Below are 22,318 nucleotides of genomic sequence, written 5' to 3' on the forward strand. Positions count from 1 at the left end.
AATCGTCGAGTGGCCCACGTAGTTGCGGAGTTGGCCCAATCTGGAGCATTGCCGAATCCAAACTACGCCAGCCCTTCTCAACGCCTCTTGAGCAGTTGTGCTTCTACAGGGGTTCCCGATGCGCAGACGCCCAGGTTACCTGTGGAGGAGCAACGGTTCCCCGTGGATGCCATCACGCAACGCACCACATGTGAGCTGTATGCACCAGTCGGCAACCTCACTATTAAGGTATACTTATACATAATATTTATGCAATCTTGTCAATTGATCCACGCCTCGTGATCAGAGTTTAATAACTTGTTTACTTCTACTATATGTACAGGTAGCGTACGGAAGTACGTTAGCAACCCTAGCGGGGCAGAGCAGTCATGGCATGGAGATTCCACCTGGCTACGCCAGCGTCCGCGTAGAGAAAATTGTTGATAGGCAATATGAAGGCCTAGAGCTCGACCTCCCGGGAGGTGACGGGGAAAAGACACTGGCAGATGCGCTTCATGGGATCATTTTATGGTAAAAATGCTACATCATTATTCCCGACACGGAGCCATCTCCTCAGAGCTCAAGACCGCTCCCCGTAGATCCCCAACAGCGACTTTCTCCTCATAGCTCGAGACCGTCATCTCCTGCACAACCTGCTTCAGGACCGTCCTTTCCTGCTTTATCAAGGTCTCCATCTCCACCACATTCTAGTGGTGGGAGCGACGATGACAATAACAACACCCCTCCCCTATCACCGTCGCCGGCACCAAGAGCCGCCCCCATGAAGAAACCCACAGCACCACTAAAGAAGTCACGAGCACCGCCTCCCAGGCAAAGATACAGAAAGAAGAAAACAAAGGAGCCTGAAGTGACTCGTAAGGAATGCTGGGAGGCAATGACTCATGCGGAACAGTGGGCAGAAATCCAACGAGAGGCTAGTGAGTGGTTCAAGAAACAAGCTGAAGAAAAAAAAGCAAGGGAGATGGAGCCACCGCCAGTAAATCGAAGAGATTTAAACTTTTTTATCAGGATGGAAGAAGGAGCCAAGAAAAGGATACCACTCTTATCAAACTATGAACGGGCTTTAGTAAAGGCTGATGAAAAGGACAAAAGGAAAAGAAAGTCATCTTCCAGTGGTGCTGTCCCCGACCTCAGCCATTTATCAAAAAAAGACGCTCAAAGGGTAGCAGCAATGCCCTTGGATCAACAAGCAGAAGTATTGAAATTCATGCAAGAAACAGGTCTGGGACTTGATGAATTCTTAGGGCAAGTTGAGACGCCAACTGCACCGCCCCCTGAGCCGAGATGGCCTTATGAGCTAGGCAAACCTCTTGTAAGGCCCAATCTAGTATGGAAGCTATCAACAACGATGTATGCATTCCATCAATGGTACATGATGGCATCCACCGACTCGAGGGAGATGCTCGGCCTGAAGGTAAAACCGATAGATTTTTACGATGAAGGTGAGAAAGTGCTGTGGCTAGACTTCAAGAATATATACGAAGTGTACCATCATGATGCCCTAGACGTCTCTCTAATCAGCGCTTGGGTTCTGTAAGTGTCCGTTTATCTCTACATGTAAATTTTGGCGTGCGTCACCGTACTAACTTCGTCTTCCATTTTACGTAGGATGCTAATTCAGATGTGCCGACGAGAGGCGTACCTACATATAGGCTTCATGGATCCATCTGTAGTTAACCAACAACAGATACAATTAGCGCTGAAAAAAACCTTGGTGAAAGTATACGATTTCCTAGACAAACAAACATTCAAGGATTTCATACTACTTCCATACAACTTCAAGTAAGTGTGTGTATACCGTCTACTTTCGATGTCTTTTTCCTTATCTCTACATGTTAGTTAGCTCTAATATGCATGAACATTTTACGTACGCAGCTTCCACTAGATCCTTATTATAATTGAGCCTGAAAGAAGCCACGTCACTGTCTTCGATTCATTGAGGAAAGATCCGGTGGAGTACCAAGACATGCAAGACATGCTAGGCTTGTAATCATTCTAGACCTTTATCTCTATGCAAAAGTTTGTTTCCTAAATTTTATCCCTGTTATACTATATCATTCATTATTCTAACCCACAGCGCATGGAAACAATTCATAAGGACACACAAAGGTCCATTCAAAGAAAAACTAACATGGAACACAGACTTCCCGGTATGTATGAAGTCTGCACATTTATTACATTGTATAACACGAATATTTCATAACTTATTTTTTTCCGCACTGAAGTGCTTAAGATAGGAACCCGGGAATAATCTATGTGGCTACTACATCTGTGAGCACATGCACAGTTTTATGGAACCCAAGGGACTAAAGATGACGCCTCACAACTTTAAAGTACGTAAAATAAAACTATCACTAGTTAATTATTTTCTAGCTCCTTATATTTATTTTTTCGTATAACATTCACAAATTTCCAAATTATAGATGTTAAATATTCTACAATGACTCTTGAATGAAGAAAGAGTAGCAACAATATGTGAAGGTCTCATTGGATTCCTAATGGATGAGGTGCTAAATCCACAAGGAGAATTTTCTTATGATGGACGACAATTAGACACTCCGATCAGCAACACCTCGACGGGAAGATTGTAGATATATACTTTGATTTATTTATATATATAATATGCGCTAATTATGATCGATTTGTACTAGTTGAATTGTGTATATGAATTGTGTATATATATAGTAATTGTATAATTACAAATTTCATTCGTTTAAATACTAGTTGATTTCATTCTATAAAAAATCTCAACTACTAAAGGTTAACAAAAGGGCCGCGGTATTACGTACGTGATGCATGCATGAAAATTTCAGGTGCCAGGCAGGGTGCCATGCAGGGCGCCATTTAGTCCCGGTTGGGTTTCCGGTTGGGAAACCCAACCGGGACTAAGGGTAACCCTTTACTCCCAGTTGCTTTTACCAACCGGGAGTAAAGGGCCTGTCCCGCGCCTGGCGTGGCAGGCCCTTTAGTCCCGATTGGTGACACCAACCGGGACTAAAGGGTGACCTTTACTCCTGGTTGAAAGACCCGGGACTAAAGACCCCCCGTTTTGTCCCGGTTGGTTTATCCCGGATGGATTTTCGGGAGATATGCACCCTACCAACCGGGACTAAAGGCCAATTCTCTACTAGTGATGCCAGGCGCTGCAAAAAAAAAATTCCTGGGAGGGCCCCCCACACGCGATTTTTAACAAGTCACAAGTATAATTCACAAGTCATGCGATTTTTCACGCAAAATATGGGCGTGCGCGCTGCGTGGGATTCGAACCCATAACCTCCAGCCTCGTGCGTAGCTTCCTTGCCATCCCACCTACACAGCACATCTAACTATATAGGGGATGCAATCTTTTTGTATTAACTCGTGGGGACCCTTTTATCCCGGTTGGATTTCCAACCGGGATAAAAGACCCCCACACCAACCGGGATAAAAGGGGGTCTTTTATCCCAGTTGGTGTTTCAATCCGGGATAAAAGGCCTCTCAGTGTCTTTTTTTCCACTAGCCTTTGCAACCAGGATAAAAGGTCCCGGTTGGTGAGCCCCCATCAGTGACCGAGCTTTAGTCCCGGTTGGTGAACCTTTTGTCCGGGGCCAACTTTAAACCGGGACAAAATGGGGTGCATGGAAGGTGAGTTCTCTACTAGTGGTACATGATAACTTTATACATCTGTTTGCAGGTTTTGTAATTTGTTGGACTAAACTGATACAATACAATAAGTTGTGTATGGTGGATGCAATTTACTCTTAGTAAAAAACAATATTTTTTTAAACAAACGACTCTCTAGCCACCGTTTAATCTTGTAGCACTAGTTAGCATCCCTCTCTCTTTTTTTAATATAGGGCAAGATTCAATAAATGCAGCAAATAATAGATATGAAGGATGTGAAGATGCTGACCTAGAGAAATTTATCGTAAGTCATATGATTTGGAATATATTCACTTTTCATATTATATTTGCTTACATGTAACTTTTTATACACAATTTCATATTCTATCGTACAGGATCTTAACGATGGTACCATTGATGATAGCAGCACAATGCCAAACTTTGCAAATAATGTGTACGGACAATCTTCCTCCATGGCAGCTCCATTGACCCAAGAAGGATATGCCAAACTTTACAGTTCCGTATATCCAAGGAGGATATACAAATCTATTACTTGGAGTTGATCAAGTTGCAACATTACAGCCTGCTGTTAAGAAATTAAATTTTGATGGAATGCCAAATCAAGAAAACAAGTGACCTTGTTGTGTTACATAGAATTTTATTTTTCATTTGTGCTGTGTTGGGACCATATATTTGTTATCTATATCAGTCATGTAACTCATTTATATTGTTTGAGAATTATATGTAACAACATTATTTGTTATTTTCATTTGCACTGTGTTCCGGGCTTTCTGCACTTGGGAATTATATGTAACAGCATTATTCGCCTGTACAAATTGGCTCATTGACGTTTGTATCTGCTAATTGTTGTTGTGGAATCACCGAATGAACGAATGAAAGAAACAATGGAGAGAATGGATATGGCAGTGCCGTTGCCGGGGTAGTTGAAGAGCACAACCGATCGCGAGGATCGTGGTGGACGCACGATGAGCGAGCCGAGCTGAGCCGCGGACAGAAAGTACCACGCGGACGGCACACACGTCAACGAGGCAGGGACTATCGAGCCGAGCGAGGGTGCCTCCATCCGATCCCACGCGGAGGGTATCGGGCGACGGACTGCAGGGCGCTCCGTCTGCAGCCCGACTGCATGCAATTTTTTCCACTTTGGAAACTATGGTGCTGGCTTTTTTTACGAGGCGTCGGTTCCTAACAAGATCCGACATGGATTAATTTTGAGCTATCTGTTGCTTTTATTTTGAGCTGGTGTCTGCATCGGTTCAAGTACTTTCTCGCGTTCACAATTTGAATTTTATTATTCTTTTATAAATTTATAAAAAAAATTATATAGATTCAAATGGAAATTTGTACCAAAATTGTAGGTTTCAACAAGATTGTTTTAAAAATTTAAAGTTATTTAGATACTTAAATTGTTAATTAAAGTTTTTGACAACAAGAATCAAAAGAAATAAAATCCCTATTGCATCAATAATAAAGAATCGGCGGAATGGTAGGTAGTTCTCGTGCGAGGGGGAAGATTTTGCCATGAAACTGTCCTTGCAGTCAGGGACGGATCATTGAATATGTATATTTTTGCCAACACGCGTATGCTAAATCTATACACAACAATTTTACCATGGGCATCAGAGGAACCGGCTGGTCACACTCTGTAATGTAGGTATCACTCGGTCACGACTTCTCTCCATCGCCATCGATCTAACGCGGCAATCACTTGTACAAGTAGGTATCGAAGAAGAGTGCATAGCTAGGGCACTGTGACGATCAGCTGGAGTGCTTCACTGAACAAGCCACTACTTGAGCCCAGTGCCTAAGTCTTGTCTTCACAAGCTGAGGGTTGTCACCTGTTGCATCAAAACCATCAAAGGAAAAGAAAAGAATCAATACAATATTACAATTTAATGCCAAGATAGATGATTCCGAATGAACGTCTTAGAGATTGGATTTCACGGTATATAGTAAGAAACTGCAAAAAAAATGAAAATTGCAAATTACCTGGACTGCAAATCTTCCACGAGTCCATGGGGTTAGAGTGCGCGCAAGGGCTACCCGGGCATGGCGTGCCGCACAGGTTGGGTGACGACTTGGTCGCCGATAGAGACGGCGCCGAGCTGGTAGACCACCGCATCTTGGGCTCGGAGAGCTGCCGGTTGACGGCGAAGTAGAGATCGAGGGCGGGGAGAGTGTCGCAGAGGTCCTGGCCGCCCTTCTGCTCGTCGAACCTGAAGCCGAGATCCATGGACCCCTTCAGCTCGTCGAGGTCCTCGTCCGTCAGACGCTTGGCCACCCGCTCCGTGCTCGAGCTTGCCTCGCCGTCGCCGGGACAGGCACCTCCGCCACCGGCGGCCGTGTTATCGTCGGCTTCGTGCAGGCCCATGCTGCTCCTCTGCCGTTGTATCTGCCGCCGCCGCTTCTCCCACTTGACCTCCCGGGTGGTCTCCTTCATGGACAGCTGCTTGGTCAGCTTCTTCTTGTTGGTGTTGCCGGCCGCCGCCGCGGTCGATGTCGGCTGGACCGGCGACGACAGCGTGGGCCTGCTGGCCTTGACGACCTCCTCTTCCTCCCAGTCCCTGTAAAGTGATAATGGCGGCGGGCGTGGGACGCCACGCCTGTGCTCTCGACCGTTGCTGCCCATGGCTTCTATCGCTGTGCTCTCTATTGCGGTCTGACGAGAAATTGTTGGCTTAAACGTGGCGTCGTCTCCTTTCCTCCTCCTCCCCTGAAGAAAATTGTGCTTCACAGCAGCTGTCGTGGTCCGACAGCTGCCGCTGGTGCTGGAGGAAGGAGAGGGAGGGGGAGACGTCGACAAGAAGAGAGGGGAGGTGATGCTCCCCCTAATATCAAGGTGACCAAGGAGAAACAAGAACCCAAAAATAGGGGTGTGTAACCTGTCCCATGGCCTGGCTACACGCCTCTTTTACTACATCCAAATGGTAGCCATGCAGGGACGTTAACCATGACCGTCGGCGGTGCGCGTTCGGGACCATTCATGGCTATGCACTTAAATTAGTTTTTAGCCAAAATCAGCATAGAAGCAATAGATTGTTATTTAATGAAAATCTAATAACACAGGCAAGAACCTTACTCAGAAATCAGAATGCTTGTACAAACAGCGCATTAATTTGGAGGCAGGGAACGAATCTGGAACTGATTAATTATAACAATCAATAAATTAGATGCGGGCTTACTCCCTCCATACCCAAAAAACCTGACGTTTAGGACAGGATTGTGGTAACCAAGGAGTGATTAATTAGGGGTTAGTTTTCCTTCTTTGCCTCTAATAAATATGGTTGCGCTTGCTCTCTGTACGAGAAAGTTAACCAGCTCAATTGGCTAGTGCGCGGAGCCTGCATTGCTGCGCCCCAGGTTCGAATCCCGGCTGCCCCACCTTTTTTGTTGCCCACTTCATTTTGCATGGCGATGGTCCGCTGCGTGGCACTGTTCGCCCTGCGTGGCGCGCGCGGACAGCAGTTTTGCTTGGCGCCTGCATTTTCGCTTGGCGCGGACAGCAGTCTTGCATGCGCGCGGGGCAATTGTTTCATTTTCGTTTGGCACTTGCTTCATTTTCGTTTAATGCCTGCGCACTCGGATAGCTGATGGTTCACGCTCGTTTGGAATAAGAAGACCGATGTTTGAGCTGCCTGTACTCCACGCCACTGGCTTATTTATGCGGCAACTTGCTTTCTCTCTTCTCCACGCCATTTGCTTGCTTGCTTAAACGCCTCTCTTTCCTTCTTTCTCAACCATCTATTCTTGCCATCTTCTCTGCCCACTTAACCGAGCAATGAGTGCTTTTTTCCCTGCCTTTGATCTAAATGTTCGTTTGGAAGAAGATGACAACGGCAACCTTCCCATCGATCTCAACGAGCCAGTTTTGGAAGATGAGAACCACAGTAATGTGTCTTTCTCAGTTTGTTCTTTCTCATTTATATGAACAGCACCCCATGCAAATTATTTTCCTTTCTAAGTGTGGTCTTTCCTTTTCAACAGGAATAGATTTGAACTTACCATTAGATGAATTTGGAGCTGTTGACTTTGATTACGTACAAAACCTCACTGGTACAGTCCTCTCACTTTGTTTTTTTGTTTTACTAGTCATGCCGTGCCTAATTTGGAGCTGGTTTTTTTACTAGTCATGCCGTGCCTAATTTGGAGCTGTTTTTTTTTACTAGTCATGCCGTGCCTACACGGCAACCTTTCTCATTTATATGAACAGCACCCCATGCAAATGATTGTTTTTTTCCCTATAATTACATCATGTCGTGACTACTTTGGACTGTAAATAAGCTTGTTGTTATCATTATTAAAAATGATTGGTTTTTTCCTTTAACTACATCATGCCGTGACTACTTTGCACTATTAAAAAGCTTGTTTTTTCGTTTTGCTAGAACAAGATGGTGATGCTCCCGTTCCACTACACCAACCGAAGAATGACTATTCTGATCGTGTTAGACAACCAGTGTATCAAGCATTGTTGATGAGAAGCAAAAATGGGAAACTAGGCAACCATGATACAACAATTGTATCTAACCAATTTGGAGTAAAAATTAGATCAGTTCAGCGCATATGGAGGCAAGGTAAAAACCAACTTTCTCAAAACATTCCGGTCGTGGTTCCTAATCTAAAGAAAGGTAGAAGTGGCCGCAAAGCAATCCCTCTAGATTTGGAAAAGTTGCGGGATATTCCTCTCAAGCAAAGGATGACCATAGAAGATGTGTCTAGTAAACTTGGTATTAGCAAATCTAGGATACAAAGGTATTTGAAAAGGGGTTTCATTAGGCGCCACTCTAGTAGCATCAAACCTTACCTCACTGATGATAACAAGAAGACTAGGTTGAAGTGGTGCATTGACATGATTGATCAAGGTTTGCTTGATGATCCAAAGTTCAAGGATTTCTTTGACTTTGTGTTTATTGATGAGAAGTGGTTCTACCTCACTCAAAAATCAGAGAGGTACTACTTGCTACCCGAGGAAGATGAACCACACCGCCTTTGCAAGAACAAGAACTACATCCCTAGGATCATGTTCTTATGTGTATGTGCTCGGCCACGATTTAGAAATGGAGTATGTGTGTTTGATGGCAAAATAGGTTGCTTTCCACTAGTCAATTTTGAACAAGCTATTAGAGGAAGCCACAACCGTCTTCGTGGAGAGGAAGTAATCAAACCAATTCAATCAATCACAAGGGATGTGATAAGAGATTTCATGATAAATAGAGTGTTGCCTGCAATTAGAGCAAAGTGGCCAAGAGAAGATGTCAACAAGCCAATATTCATTCAACAAGATAATGCTCCATCTCATTTAAAAGTTGATGATCCTCATTTTTGTGCGGTTGCAAAGCAAGATGGGTTTGACATTAGGCTTATATGTCAACCACCCAATTCTCCAGATTTTAACATTCTAGATTTGGGGTTTTTTCGAGCTATTCAAGCCATTCAATACAAGAAAGATGCTAAGACAATTAAAGATCTAATTCCAGCAGTGCAAGAGGTAAATGATCATCCATTCGATTGATTAAATTGATCTTGAACAACTAAAGTACTCTACTCACTATAATCTGTTTTTTGTAGGCATTTTTGGAGTACTGTCCAAAGAAAGCAAATAGGATCTTTGTCACACTACAAACTGTTTTGAAGGAAGCAATGAAGGTAAAAGGTTGCAACAAAATCAAGATTCCTCACATGAACAAACAAGCACTAGAGAGGGAAAAGAGGCTGCCATTGCAAATCCCTTGTGAAGCTTCATTGCTAGCCGAATCACTTGCTAGTCTTCCTGTAACAAATTAGAAGATGCAAGTTTATGCAAATTATTAGATGAGTGTATCTTAGGTTTGCAATGGCCAAATTGAGAGATGCTGTACTGTACCTTAGTGCTCTTTGTTTGCTGCTTCTTAATATGCTCTTCCACCTTCTTCAAAACGTCATCAGTCAACTTGATTCTAGTACCATCCATTTCAAGTTTGGCCACATCAGGAATATAGAACTCGCAATCGAATTTGTCCATTAGATGGAACCACTTTACTAGCATATCGTAATCTTCGTGTAGAAGTCCACAACGGCCACACCTGCGTGCGTTCCGGCGAGCTTGGTAGCAAGCTTCTCCGAAGACACCGCCAGCGTGGAACGTGCCACAGCGAGGGCATAGAGACTCGACGGAGTCAGGCTTGACGGAGTCGGGCACCATGTCGACTGAGTCTGCAACCATGTCGACGGAGGCCGCGACCTGCTCGACGGAGTCCGGCACCTCTTCGACGTCCGCGAACGTCTCATTCGAGTCCGCGAACACCGACGAGGTCGCGACCTGCTCGACGGAGTCCGGCACCTCTTCGACGTCCGCGAACGTCTCATCCGAGTCCGCGAACACCGACGAGGCCGCGACGGCGAGCACCTCCTCCGCAACGGACTCCGACGAGGCCGCGATGGCGAGCGCGCGGCGAGCAGCGAGCACGCGGCGAGCGCCCTGCGACGAGCGTACAGGCGAGCGAGCGGCGAGCGCGTGGCGCGCTTCCGGCTAGCATGTGGCGAGCGTCATGGCGAGCGTGCGGCGCGAGTGATCCATTCGTGGCGGCAAGGAACAGCAACGAACTCTAATAGCGAGTTGAGCGTGGAGAGGAAGATGAAGGAGCGAGCGTGCTATGGGAGATCGTGCTGAGGCAAATGAAGGAGTGGCGAGCGTGCTGAAGCCAGCTGCCAGCGTGAATCGAGGCGACGCAATTAATGGGGAGTGAAGACGGGCGGACGGCCGGACGGGCAATCGAAGCGAACGGGCGGTGTCGGCTAGGGGCAATCCAGTCCAAAGTTCACCCTGCCATGGCACAACGTCAAGCTTTGTAAAAACGGGCCAAAGACCCAGAACGTCGACTTTTTTGAGTACGGAGGGAGTATGTAACAATCAATAAATTCAAAGAGTTTAAAAGACTATTGAATTGTACCATGGTGTCAAACAGTACGGCTCCAAACTGTCCAAAGGAGTTTTGCCAATGTTTTTAACGTGTTTTCTTCCAAGTTCCAACTTTTGAGATTATGTACGTGTCTTTCTTTTTCGGGAGAGATAATGTATGTACTAGTTGAGACAAACCTTCAACGCCAATGAAATTCGTTGTCTCAATCCACCTACTCCTTACACAAAGAATTGTCTTTTCAGTGGCATCACCAAGAATTATAGGTGGCCAGATAGTTGGGCTTGCAGTAATAAATTCTATAAATAGTACTCCAATAGGCTAGGATTACAGTACCGCTTTCAGAATTTTAATTTGGTGACCGGTTGTCGACATATAGTAATTTTAGGACTTGTTTATTACGAAGCCCTGAAAAATATCTTGACATTTGAAATATCTTTGCAGTGGCACGAACAGGTGAAGAAAGCCTCTTAGACTATCCGCACCCGGAGTCTGCAAAGACGCCTCAACTGGAAAGATAGAGGTGCATGCACTGCACCGCAGCACGCTATCCCCATCTTCACTGGAGCGTTCGCTACAGGAAACCTGGATACCCAGCGTTTGACCCCGCTACGCTACGCTCTCTCTTCGCCTACCACGGGCCCCGCCCACCCCGCCGCTGCCCACTCTCTCTCTCTCCCAGGCGTGATACAGGCAATGCGGCGGCAACATCCATGTCCTCCAGCACCTATGTCCTCCAGCGCCTGTAAAAACCCTTCTGACAAACCCTTCTGACAAGTGAGCCAACCCCTTAACCGACCCTTCTGACAAGTGAGCCAACCCCTTAACCGCGTCCTTTGCAGATCGCCGCGGTGCAGTCAGCCTTAAAACCAGTGACACGCTTAGCAGCCCAAATTTATAGTAGGGGCCGTCGTGTGAGCATATCTCGCAGCTGCCAGCACTAAAATACTAGTGGAGGTCTTGGACATTTAGAAAATCGTGAAATTTTTTAATCAAAAACATCTTGCTAAAGTACTGAATCTGCAAAATTAGATCCTATTTGGTTCCTTTGGTTCATGGATTAAAGTTTAGTCCGTAGACTAAAGTAGCTATTTGGTTCCTTGACTAAAGTGGACTAAAGTACTTAAATGTTGTTAAACAAAGACCCTTTTATCCTTATTCCCAACCCACTTGTTATCCCTACGCTGCCTCCTCCGGTCACCAAGCACCGCCCATCTCCTCCGGCACCTCCCTCACTACCACCCCTCCGCGCCGCCGGCCTCCCTTTCTTCCTTTCCTTACCGTCCATGCGCTGCCCCTTTGCGCACCGCTCGCCATTCCTCCGCGCCACCGCCCTCCCTCTTTCCTCTAGCACCTCCCTCCCTACCACCCCTCCGTGCCACCTCCCGCCGTCCTTCCACGCCACCCTCCCTCCGTCCCTCCCTCTATGCCACCGCCCGGCTAAGATCCCGGGGCTCCACGAGTGCAGAGCGCGGGTTAGCGCCACCTCCGCCTCCCTCGCCGGAACCTCCTCTGCCTCTTCCCCACCGACCCCACCCTTGCCTCACCGATCCTACTCGACCCTACTGCCCCCACCGCTTGGTGGCCCCTTCCCCGCTAGCGCCGCCGCCGCCCCGCTGGGCTTCCCTCTCACGCGGACCCTACCATGATTGTTGTCATCTCGTCGCGGCACCACGCCTCGGCCGCCAAGTACTCGTGGAGCGGCGGCTGCACGGCGGGAGGGGGGGGAGGCCGACGGCGGGGGCAGCGGAGGGAGGCCGACGGCGAGGCGGCTGGTGGGTAGGGGAGCAACCGGCAGCGGGGGTGGGAGGGTTCGGGGAGGGGGGGACCGATAGTAAATGAGGGGTAGGGGTGTCCCCAACCCCCTTTAGTCCAGTTTTGTGGACTAAAGGACTAAAGGCTGTAGTCCTACTTTTAGTCCAAGTGTTTGGGTGTTTAGTCCAACTAAAGTACACATTTCAATCCAAATTTTAGTCCATAGTGGGAACAAACATCCCCTTAGAATCTAGATGAGAATTACACGGTATAAATCTTCCTCAGTCCTTTGGAGCAAGATACTGAGATTTGACTACCAACGGGATATCATTTTGCACCGGTGTTGTCCTTTATATTTGCTAGGTAATTCGCCGTGTTGTTTCGCCATCTCACAAGCAAGGTAGCTGCCCCAAATGAAATCATTGGTCAGCATGCTCATTTTATGTGGGCATTGAAATCTGGTAAATGACGATTGTGATGGTACTTTACCATTTAATTGAGTCCAACAAATTTGTTCTTATTTAGCTGTACAGTAGTCACTAGTACGATTACAACTCGCGCATTATTTGTTCCACTTGCAGAGGTACTATTGCTGTACACTGATTGAAGTTGGTTTGGCATTCCACGCAAGCAAATAAGAAGTTAGGTTGCAATCAAAGCAGCGTGCAAAACTGCTGAACTGCACCTCAAAAGCACGGGCATCCTGTTGGATTTTAGATGGGCTCGACAAATATAATAATCTGAAAGTCCAAAAAATCACAAAGGTCTATTTCTTTAGATAATGGATAGAAATATGACCTCTATGTCCACAAGTGGATATATATATATATATATATATATATGCCTCCGCTATTCGGTCCCCAGGGTACAGAATAAGCTATTCTGTACCCGAGTCCCTCCACGCACCGGCCTCCCGCGCGTCCCGCGCGCTCGACTGACCCTCCGTCCGCGTCTCTTTTTTTTCTCCCGTGCGTTTGACGTTTGCATCTGGAACTGCAGTTTCCAATTCTGCCGCCGTATGCCCAGGGGAGGACGACGCCCACGACGCCCAGGGGAGGACGACGCCGCTGTCCCGCCAGAAGCAACGCCCAGAGGACGGCGACGCCGCGACCCCTGGGGTGGTTCCGCGCAGACGAGCAGCAATGGCCGTGCTGTCCTCGCGTTCTACGAAGAAGACGTAGACGCCCAGGGGCTCCCGCAGATTTCGGAGGTGGGCAGCGGACGGCATCCTCGTCAACGAAGGGCTGCTGTGCATTCAGTTTGGTCAGTCAAACAGCCACTTTCATACAGCCACTTTCCAAACTTTGAGATGTAAATCAAATATAAAAAACCGAATTTGTCTTGACCAAGAGCTACTTTCAATTGTTGACTATGTATCATAGATCCCATTCTGCATGTTGATGCCCATCATTTACATATAGAGTGCATCAAAATCTTGAGCCAACGTCAGACCAATGTTCACTGTCTTGAGAGTCGGACTCCAGGGTTCAGACTACTGAAAGTGAAAGAGATAGCCCATGCATCAGGTTGTAGTTGCAGTTTGAACGTACAAGTTCAGTATGCAACAGTATGCAGGTAGTATTATCCAATGTTCACTGTCTTAATGTACGGTCTTCAGAGTGGGAATGGTCATTGCCATTCAGTTTAGACAATGAACTCTAGACAGTGCAACTTCCAAGCTTTGAGCTACAAACAATTTTTTTTACCAGATGGTTGTTGTGTCATTGAATATTTGTACAAACTCTGAATCAGGTTGTAGTTGCAGTTTGAACGTACAAGTTCAGTATGCAACAGTATGCAGGTAGTATTATCCAATGTTCACTGTCTTAATGTACGGTCTTCAGAGTGGGAATGGTCATTGCCATTCAGTTTAGACAATGAACTCTAGACAGTGCAACTTCCAAGCTTTGAGCTCCAAACAATTTTTTTTTCAGATGGTTGTTGTGTCATTGAATATTTGTATAAACTCGGAATCGGCGAAATACAGTTCTCTAATGGATATGCAATGTGTTGTTACCTTTCAGACCACCTTGCCAGTGATGGGTTGTCGGAGGATATTGTTTGAAGAAGCAGGGCCGTCCGCGCCGAGTAGGGACTCTGCGGATAGCCCTTCACCGAAAAGGCTGGAGATGAACGACATGAGAGTCGCCGTCGACGTGAGAAATACAAAAGTGCCGAAAAGGTCACCGCCACGATTTGAACCGTCCCAGCCGGGAGAACGAGACACTATTGACTCCTGCATCAAAGTTCCGGAGATGTTGGAGAGCTCCAGCACTGGATTTCGAACTCCGCCCACACAGATAGGTTGCCAGCAAGGGAGTAATGAGGATCAAACCATTACAACGGGAAGACAGGGTGTTGTGTTCTTGCCTCCGGATACTTTGAACGCAAACCAGATGATTGCTAGTGAAGAAGAAATTCCACCACAAACACACGTAAGTGATGCATGATAAATCTTTGTTTGAATTGTACAAAGCAGTTATATGCATAGTTAAAAAGCACAAATGCATGAGAGTAGTCAGTGAAAATATATATTATGTCATATCTTTAAGGCTGTGATGATAATTGAATTTTCTACGCAAATATTGATTCATATGACGGTGCATTAGTATATGATGTTAATTGAAATTAATGTTATTTGAAGCAGAATGAAAGCATGGATCCAAATATGATACCCAGAGAAGGGATGTCATTCCACACGGAAGCTGAAGCAAAGGCGTTCTACATAAGATATGCACGACTGGCCAGGTTCGGCGTGAAAATGTGCAACAAGAAAAAATTCTCTAGAGTGATGAGGTGTAGCTGTGAAGGAAAAGGAGATTTTTATAAAGGTGATGAGGCTCTGCGAGTACGGAACAAGACAACAATGAAGATGAAGTGCAAAGCTCATCTGAAGTTTACGAGAGTGTATGACAGTGAAGGCAACGAAGTAGATATGATTATAGAAAATGCAAACCTATTTCACAACCACCTGTTGCATACGCCTTTGAAAACCAAGAAAATGAGGTCACACAAGAGCACGGAACCAGTACTTTATCAAATAATTGATGAATTGCAGGAAGCCGGCGTGAGTACGCAAAGTATAAAGAATGTATTGCAAAATATGCATGGGGGTGCAGAGCTTGTTCCGATAACATCGCGGGACATAGAGAACAGGTAAAAGAACCTCACTCAGTTTGTTATTCCTGAATAGTAAGGTTCATGCCAAGCTAAAGTATATGATCATTGGTGTCGTTAATGAAATGTACTTACAATTTAGAAGGATAAAATGTTGAGTTTTTTTAACCTGTTTTACAGGAAGGCCACTAATGTACGGGAAGAACACGCAGATGACATAAACAAGCTTATTGAATTCTTCAAGGATTGTGAGGCTCAAAACCCGCAGTTCCGATGGGAACCCATGCTGGACTCTGAAGGTGTTATACACAGCTTATTCTGGAGTCATGCAAGCATGCAGGGCGATTATGCAGATTTTGGTGATGCAATGAGCTTTGACACAACTCATAAGACTAACATTTATGAGAAGCCACTAGCAATGTTTGTTGGATCAAACCACCATCTGCAGAATACATTGTTTGGATGTGCATTGGTAGGAGATGAAACAGCTGAAACTTTTGAATGGGTGTTCAAAGCATTCAAAAAGTGCATGGGACAAAGTAGAACAAGGTGTATCCTCACAGGTAATATATTCATCATGGATGTTTATGATAAAAATATTTGATACATGAGCATATACAACAATTTAGAGCAATTAAAGAACTAACAATGATGAATTTGCATCTTGTGGTAGACCAAGACCAGACAATGGGAGTGGCAATTGCCAAAGAGTTCCCAGGGGTTGTTCATAAGATTTGCAGATGGCATGTGGTGAACAAGCACATGCCACATCTAACCAACCTCTTTGGGATGTATGCGAAGAAAAATTTCAAGGACAAATTTTATTCTGTGCTAAACCACCCACTCACCCCTGTGGAGTTTGAGGCCGCTTGGCAGGAGCTTTTGGATGAGTTCGACCTACAAAAGGATAGCACTTTAGATAGCCTTTACTGCCAGCGAGAACTGTATGTGCCGGCATATTTCAAAGACCAATATTGTGGTCGGATGGCATCGACACAGAGAAGCGAGAGCTCAAATTTTGTTATGAAGAAGTGTTTTGTTGACAAGCACACGGCTTTGCACAGGTTCGCCAAAAAAATGCTTGACTTCATGCATTCACGTAAGATGAAGGAGTCTGAAGAGTCGTACCATGGAACGGTAATATAACAAGCGTGTCAATTCATATTTATGGAGTGCGTGTATAAACACCATTTCCCTTAACTAACTGTTGCACTTGTACTGTGACAGAGCAAAAGGCTCACAAGAAGCAAGTGGCCATTTGAAATACAGGTTTCAAGAATTTATACTAGAAATGTGTTCAAAGACTTTGAAAAGAAGATGATCGATTGCACGGCTTTCGATATAGAAGACAATCCAATAGAGGGTGAAACATGCTATCTGGTAACTCACACAAATAGGTCTTCTAAAATATCTTGGGGGCAGCACCAGTTCAAAGTATGTGCAAACAAAGAAAATGGCGAGTTTCATTGCGAGTGCAAGGAGTGGCAGCATACAGGTACATGATAAAACTGTTACAATATTTATAGCGTACATCCCAATTTCTTATTAATAGTACATATACTCTCTTGGTTGTTTAGATTTGTTCTGCGTGCACTTGTTGAGAGCCTTCATGAGAATCCAGCTAAATAGTATACCACAACATTACATTCTCTGTAGATACACAAAATATGCACAGCAAGAGTTGGGATTCAACAGGAATGACAAGCTCCTAGTTGGAGCTGATGGAGTCACACAGTTGTACAGAATCAAAGATCTAACGTCCCTAGCAATGGCTGCAGTCAGGTCTGGGAGCATGTCGCGCGTTGCGCACATTAGAACGAGAGAGGTGTTGGCAAAGCTTGACAAAGATAACAAAGAAATACCCCTTGACATCGGGCCAAGCACAACAAACATGCACCAAGAATCACTTGGAGAGGTAAAAATTCTAAAATGTTGCATGAAGTGTATGTTGCATGGCAAGGCACTTAACCGCATACATCTGGGTTTGATTTTGCAGGAGTTATCAGATTGTAGTGAAAGTGATGTTGGCTATGGTGACAACACAAATGATGAACAATTGGCGAAAAGGGTTACCCGGGTAGGCTTGTATCATGATACAGGTGTATGCGAGTTAACGCACTAGGAAAAAAGATTTGCACAATAACAATGACGCAATGTGAAGCAGGAATTGGGACAAGCGAACGTGGATGGAAATGAAGCCAGAGAGAGTATAAAGGGGAAAATGGTTCTTGCAACAAATCTGGTATGATTTGTAATGGAAGTAGTGTAAATACGGGAAAGACACAAGTTAACTTGCATATCAGCAAGAAATATTAAAAGAGATGTGTTAATTGTATTTCAGGATGCTTTTGGCGGAGATTTTGTGCGCAACGAGGTTGTGCTAACCAACCAAACAGGCATGACAACTAAAGATGCAAGAGTGCATGAAGGATGTGCAACCCACAGTGGCGAGGTTAGAAGAATGAGTTTGGAAATAATTAATGCCATCACCATTGTTGCATTGAATTTAATGTTTGTGCAATAATCCTTGGAGTATCATGCCAATGATGATAGACTGATCAGCCGAGTCCCACCTACGAGAGCCAAGACTAAAGGGCGGAGCATACCACCATCTGAAAAGAATGAAATTACGTTGGGAGCCAAAGGTGTGAAAAAGGGCACAAGGAAATGCAGTATTTGTGGGTACTACGCAACACATAACGCGAGAACATGTCCCAAACTCCAGCAAAACAAAGAGCGCTTGGAAGTATTGAAGAACAGAATGAGAGGCAGGCCACGAGGAGCACAACATAAGAGTAGTGCCAGCCAGCATGATAGTGGAGGAGAAGAGCATAACATAGGGCGACAGCAGGACACAAAGAAGTGCCAAGAAAATAAATATATTGATTACGAGAGCAATGATGAGGAGTCTAAGGACACGGATATGGAAGGGTGAGGACCAGATACGCGTTGTACATAAATTTAAATATTTTTTGTCAACAGTGTATTCCAGTCTTTGTTGTCTACGCATTTAAATAATTCAATGTTATCCGTTTGGGCATCATGACAACTACTAAGCTAGGTAATGTTTGTATGTTTGGTTCGGACAAGGTTTTGTTTTTATTTTTCGGTGTGTTTGTATGTGTGTGATGATTTATGAATGTAACCAGACTAAGGTAGAAAAAAGGAAGCTCCAACCGAATCCTTGAAAAAAAAATATCTGTGTGTCCTTCTCAACGCCCTCACAACCACCAAGTGCGATTGTAAACAGCTTGAATTTTTCTATGTGCAGCTGTTGTGTGTGTGAACGAGAACCAGTCAAATAAGGATGCAAGAGGAAAAAACGGACCGGCGATTTGAGGCCTCAGCCAAACTCTATGCAGCGCAGGTTAAATTGAACCTTCAAGAAACTTGCAAAAGGCTTGGTCTATGATCACCAGTGGATATGCACCATGCAGCACGGAGACTATGGGAAGTTTTTTTCATGCACATGCAATGGAAAGCAATCTTTGAAACCGTGCATGCATGGTGATTAAGGAAAGGCTGGAAAGGGATGGAACAAAAATCCTTGGTATGTCTCCGTGCATGCATGCCTTAATAGAAGAAGCTGTTTGTAGTGAAAAAAAGATTGTGAGGCTAGCCGCATTCATTGCATGCCTAGCATGCCTTAAACCCCACTTAAGTGTTGACCTAGATTAAATAGTTTTTGCGGGATTCGTCCAGTGCTCATTGTATATAAAAGGGCATTGGATGTCTCTGTAATATATAGGGAACATTGCCAGTAGTAGTTCCTCTGAGCACGCCTCCGTGTGCAACGATGCCTAAGTGCAGAGACATGTCTTTTGAAGAATACTGGGATCATTATCAGCAACGAGCGGTCTTGAAGGATGTTCCAGACATTTGTGAAAGTAGTGAAAAACAAAAGAAGAAGGTGGCAAAGGAAAGGTAATCAAGAAGAAAGAGAATAAGGTCAGGTGTATTTACTCGGAATAATGTTTTTGTTCAGTAATTTTATTTACTAGATGTCACATATTTAATTATCAAATGTATCATTGAATAGGAAGTGGCAAAGCCCATAGAAAAACAGACTTCGTTCCAAAAGGAACACGACAAATTTATGAGCGATATAGTATTTGAGTAGATGTGCCTTGTGGAAGGGGAGCTTCCGGACAAACTAGCGAGGAATGGGACAACAGAAGGCGAGATTAGCACGGTGAGTTTTGAGTATTTGAAAAGAATATGAAGGACAATAGAAAAAGATTATTATATTGAAGAATTATCATAGTGTGGTATAATACATTTGCAGAATGGGGAGAACACGGAGGCGGAGGTTTCCGGCAAGCTTGGACGGTGAAAAACAACATCAAGGGAGCCAAGTAGCGATTAAATAATTTACTTAATAATCGAGTACATAAACTGATTTTTGTAATAAGAGTAATATTTTAATAAGGCATTACCCTTGTCATTGTGTACATTCTTGAGTACCGACCCCAGTATGCGAATTCTGATCGTGGCGATAGTCAAGGTGTGAGAATATGTAAGAATTAGTGCAACGGAGAACATCCCTATGCAGTGTTAGGTCCATGATTTCATTTTTGGTTGTTTGAGAATGGATCATGTGATGTTGCAGCGTGAGAAATTCTGCCCCCTGCGATTTTTCAACACACGCTAACAGGAGAAACTGAACATTGGGTAACACTGATATGCAATAGCAGCTTCCTTTCAATGAATCAGTTTTGTTTCTCCGAATATCTGTGCTGCTTAGAGGCGTAGAGATGTTTCTGTCCGTCCCTACCTCCCTCAATGTGCTAAGAGACAAAGTCAGTATTACCTATAATCGAGCTCTTGTTTTACTGTGGAAATCTTTGGCGTAATTTTCTATAGAGTAACAAAGCATCACACACACGGCAAGTAAAAGACGTATATCCACAAATGTGGCACTTCAGATATACGACAAAAAGGATGAAACCTTGTGCTACATTACTGGTGTCCCATTTCCATTGCCGTAGCAACATGAAACAAACGATCAGTTTATAATATACAAAAGACTAGCAATAGCGATAGGAAAGCTAGACGCAGCGGCCTCATAAGAGAGGCATACATGCTTAAAACAGAACAAAGAGATGCGTCGGGACTGTCGCAGCAGCATTAATACACATCAAAAATGAGGTATTCACATGTCAGTCACAAAACTAAGCATTGTTCATATATGAATCATGAGAATGTACAATATGCACAGCTACAAAAGAATAAAAAATTAAATAGTAAAGGGTTGTAATGAACAAAAAAAACTAATAGAAAAAAGGGTGATGATCATCTCGACGGTACTGAAGGATTTCGTCGGGCAGCGCCACAACCTTGTTCTGCTTATGAAAAGTGAGGTAATACAAGGTCTCAGCACGCAACTCTTTTGATCGTTCCTAAAATTAAAGACATATAGCCATGAAAAGTAAGAAACTGCATGCGAAAGGGTAGAGTCTTGGGAAAAGACTTACAGCAGCGATGCTAGTGTGTAGTGAGCCATGGCCATCACCATCATAGAACTCGAGAAACTTCATGGCAAAGAATGCATTGTCCGACATGGCCTTCTGGACGGGAACCTTGACCGGGACATGTCTCCAGTTCTTGAATGATTTAAATTTGAGAGGTGCAGCAATGGAGAGAGCATCACTTAGTCGGTGCATGATTTTTTTCCCAAATTCCAAATGATACTTGTCCCAATTGTTGTCAGACTCAGGGGTGTACAACATTGAGTCAAGCACATCAATCCGTGATTGGCCAAAGTTAACGCAATAAACAGACCAATGGTGCTGATGTAGAACTGGTAGAAGAATCTACACAGTGTGTAAAAAGAAGAATTGACTTATTTTTGCGAAAATATAATAACAATGACTTATCTACTTAACTAAATTCACGAGTACAACATATGCAGAAGCTACTCAAACACATAATTATGAAACCAGCAAAGTCATGGCCAGATTGGAGGACCAGAAAAAAATGGACAAAAGCTAACCAAAAAAAAATAGTAGATGTACCATCTTTGTCTTCTTCAAGTTTGTGAAAGGAAGACAACGTTGGATGGCTGTCACTGCTGCAAACTGGCTATATTTGGGTTCAGAGCTGTCCCTTTTGTGCCACTCAACATTGAGAATTGCCTTCAAGAAAAGAAATGCCATGGAATAACAAAAAGTACGAAAGAATGGAAAAATTTTAATAAATCTAGTGTCAAAGAATGGCAAAATAAAAGCTTACTGAGAGGTCAGCATCAAAAAAAATTCTGTAGCCATGGCACTCGGGCCTGATCCAATAATCATCATAGCTAAGACATTTGACAAATCCTGTGATAAAAGTTGATTCTGGGATTGCACCATCGGCAAATGATTGTGCAATCATGTCACAAGTTAAAGGGGTGCTACCAAACTAGATCACCGGCATGCTGTGGATATTACAATCAGCAAATGGAGAAATAGAAAGTTTGGCTATTATAAGATTTAGAAATGGACAAAAGCTAACCTTTTCAACGTGGAGTCATCAGCGCACATGTGTCCAAAGAGACTCATTGCTGCGTCCACATTGGGTGCAGGACGGGACATAATTCCATACTTGAAGGGTGAAGAATATTTAGCAGGCTTCCGTGTCATGCGTTTCCCTGTTCTCTGTTCTGACACATGTAAAGTACCTGACACCATGTTATTTTGATCCTTTGGAAAGGTCAAAATAACATGTAGTTGGAAAATAATTAGCTAGAAGGATTGCAACTCGAATCGAATGGAGTGGGTGGTAATCGTTTCCAGTTAAACATACAGTTTTGGCCTGGTCTTCAAATTGGGTAGTGCGTGATGAAGGGAGAGTATGCATATGATTTGATTGCTCTTCACAATAGATGGCATCAATGAGATTGTTGATTCTATTCATATCATGGTTGCTGTCAGGCAAACTAGAAGAGGGGG

At 44.3% G+C, this 22,318-nt stretch overlaps 3 protein-coding genes across 3 annotated transcripts; 1 reads left to right on the forward strand and 2 right to left on the reverse strand.

The window, feature by feature from the left end:
• Nucleotides 1-5,151: 5,151 nt before the first annotated feature.
• Nucleotides 5,152-6,364, reverse strand: LOC101758026. Its single transcript, XM_004975039.2, has 2 exons — nucleotides 5,614-6,364; nucleotides 5,152-5,462 (listed from the first exon to the last, which is right to left on the reverse strand). Exons 1-2 carry the CDS (start codon nucleotides 6,251-6,253, stop codon nucleotides 5,383-5,385), a joined length of 720 nt encoding a protein of 239 aa, XP_004975096.1. The 5' UTR covers nucleotides 6,254-6,364; the 3' UTR covers nucleotides 5,152-5,382.
• A 1,038-nt stretch (nucleotides 6,365-7,402) lies between these two features.
• On the forward strand, nucleotides 7,403-9,537 carry LOC111257935. The gene is made up of 4 exons (XM_022828474.1): nucleotides 7,403-7,511; nucleotides 7,609-7,677; nucleotides 8,007-9,109; nucleotides 9,190-9,537. The coding sequence occupies exons 1-4, from the start codon at nucleotides 7,403-7,405 to the stop codon at nucleotides 9,403-9,405; spliced, it is 1,497 nt and encodes a 498-aa protein (XP_022684209.1). The 3' UTR covers nucleotides 9,406-9,537.
• Nucleotides 9,538-20,645: 11,108 nt separating this feature from the next.
• LOC111258024 lies at nucleotides 20,646-21,425 on the reverse strand. The gene is made up of 3 exons (XM_022828733.1): nucleotides 21,404-21,425; nucleotides 20,864-21,202; nucleotides 20,646-20,788 (listed from the first exon to the last, which is right to left on the reverse strand). Exons 1-3 carry the CDS (start codon nucleotides 21,404-21,406, stop codon nucleotides 20,660-20,662), a joined length of 471 nt encoding a protein of 156 aa, XP_022684468.1. The 5' UTR covers nucleotides 21,407-21,425; the 3' UTR covers nucleotides 20,646-20,659.
• Nucleotides 21,426-22,318: the final 893 nt, after the last annotated feature.

Source organism: Setaria italica, chromosome VII, assembly GCF_000263155.2.
Source record: "Setaria italica strain Yugu1 chromosome VII, Setaria_italica_v2.0, whole genome shotgun sequence".
In the NCBI taxonomy this organism is placed as follows: Eukaryota; Viridiplantae; Streptophyta; class Magnoliopsida; order Poales; family Poaceae; genus Setaria; species Setaria italica.

Excerpts from the sequence above, each read along its gene's own strand:
- LOC101758026 (XM_004975039.2), bottom strand. The coding sequence starts at position 6,253 with ATGGGCAGCAACGGTCGAGAGCACAGGCGTGGCGTCCCACGCCCGCCG. Across the intron at positions 5,463-5,613 it reads GTGGAAGATTTGCAGTCCAG|GTGACAACCCTCAGCTTGTG; the intron begins GTAATTTGCAAT and ends TTGATGCAACAG.
- LOC111258024 (XM_022828733.1), bottom strand. Across the intron at positions 20,789-20,863 it reads TACACACTAGCATCGCTGCT|GAACGATCAAAAGAGTTGCG; the intron begins GTAAGTCTTTTC and ends CTTTAATTTTAG.
- LOC111257935 (XM_022828474.1), top strand. The coding sequence starts at position 7,403 with ATGAGTGCTTTTTTCCCTGCCTTTGATCTAAATGTTCGTTTGGAAGAA. Across the intron at positions 7,512-7,608 it reads TTTGGAAGATGAGAACCACA|GAATAGATTTGAACTTACCA; the intron begins GTAATGTGTCTT and ends CCTTTTCAACAG. Across the intron at positions 7,678-8,006 it reads TTACGTACAAAACCTCACTG|AACAAGATGGTGATGCTCCC; the intron begins GTACAGTCCTCT and ends TCGTTTTGCTAG.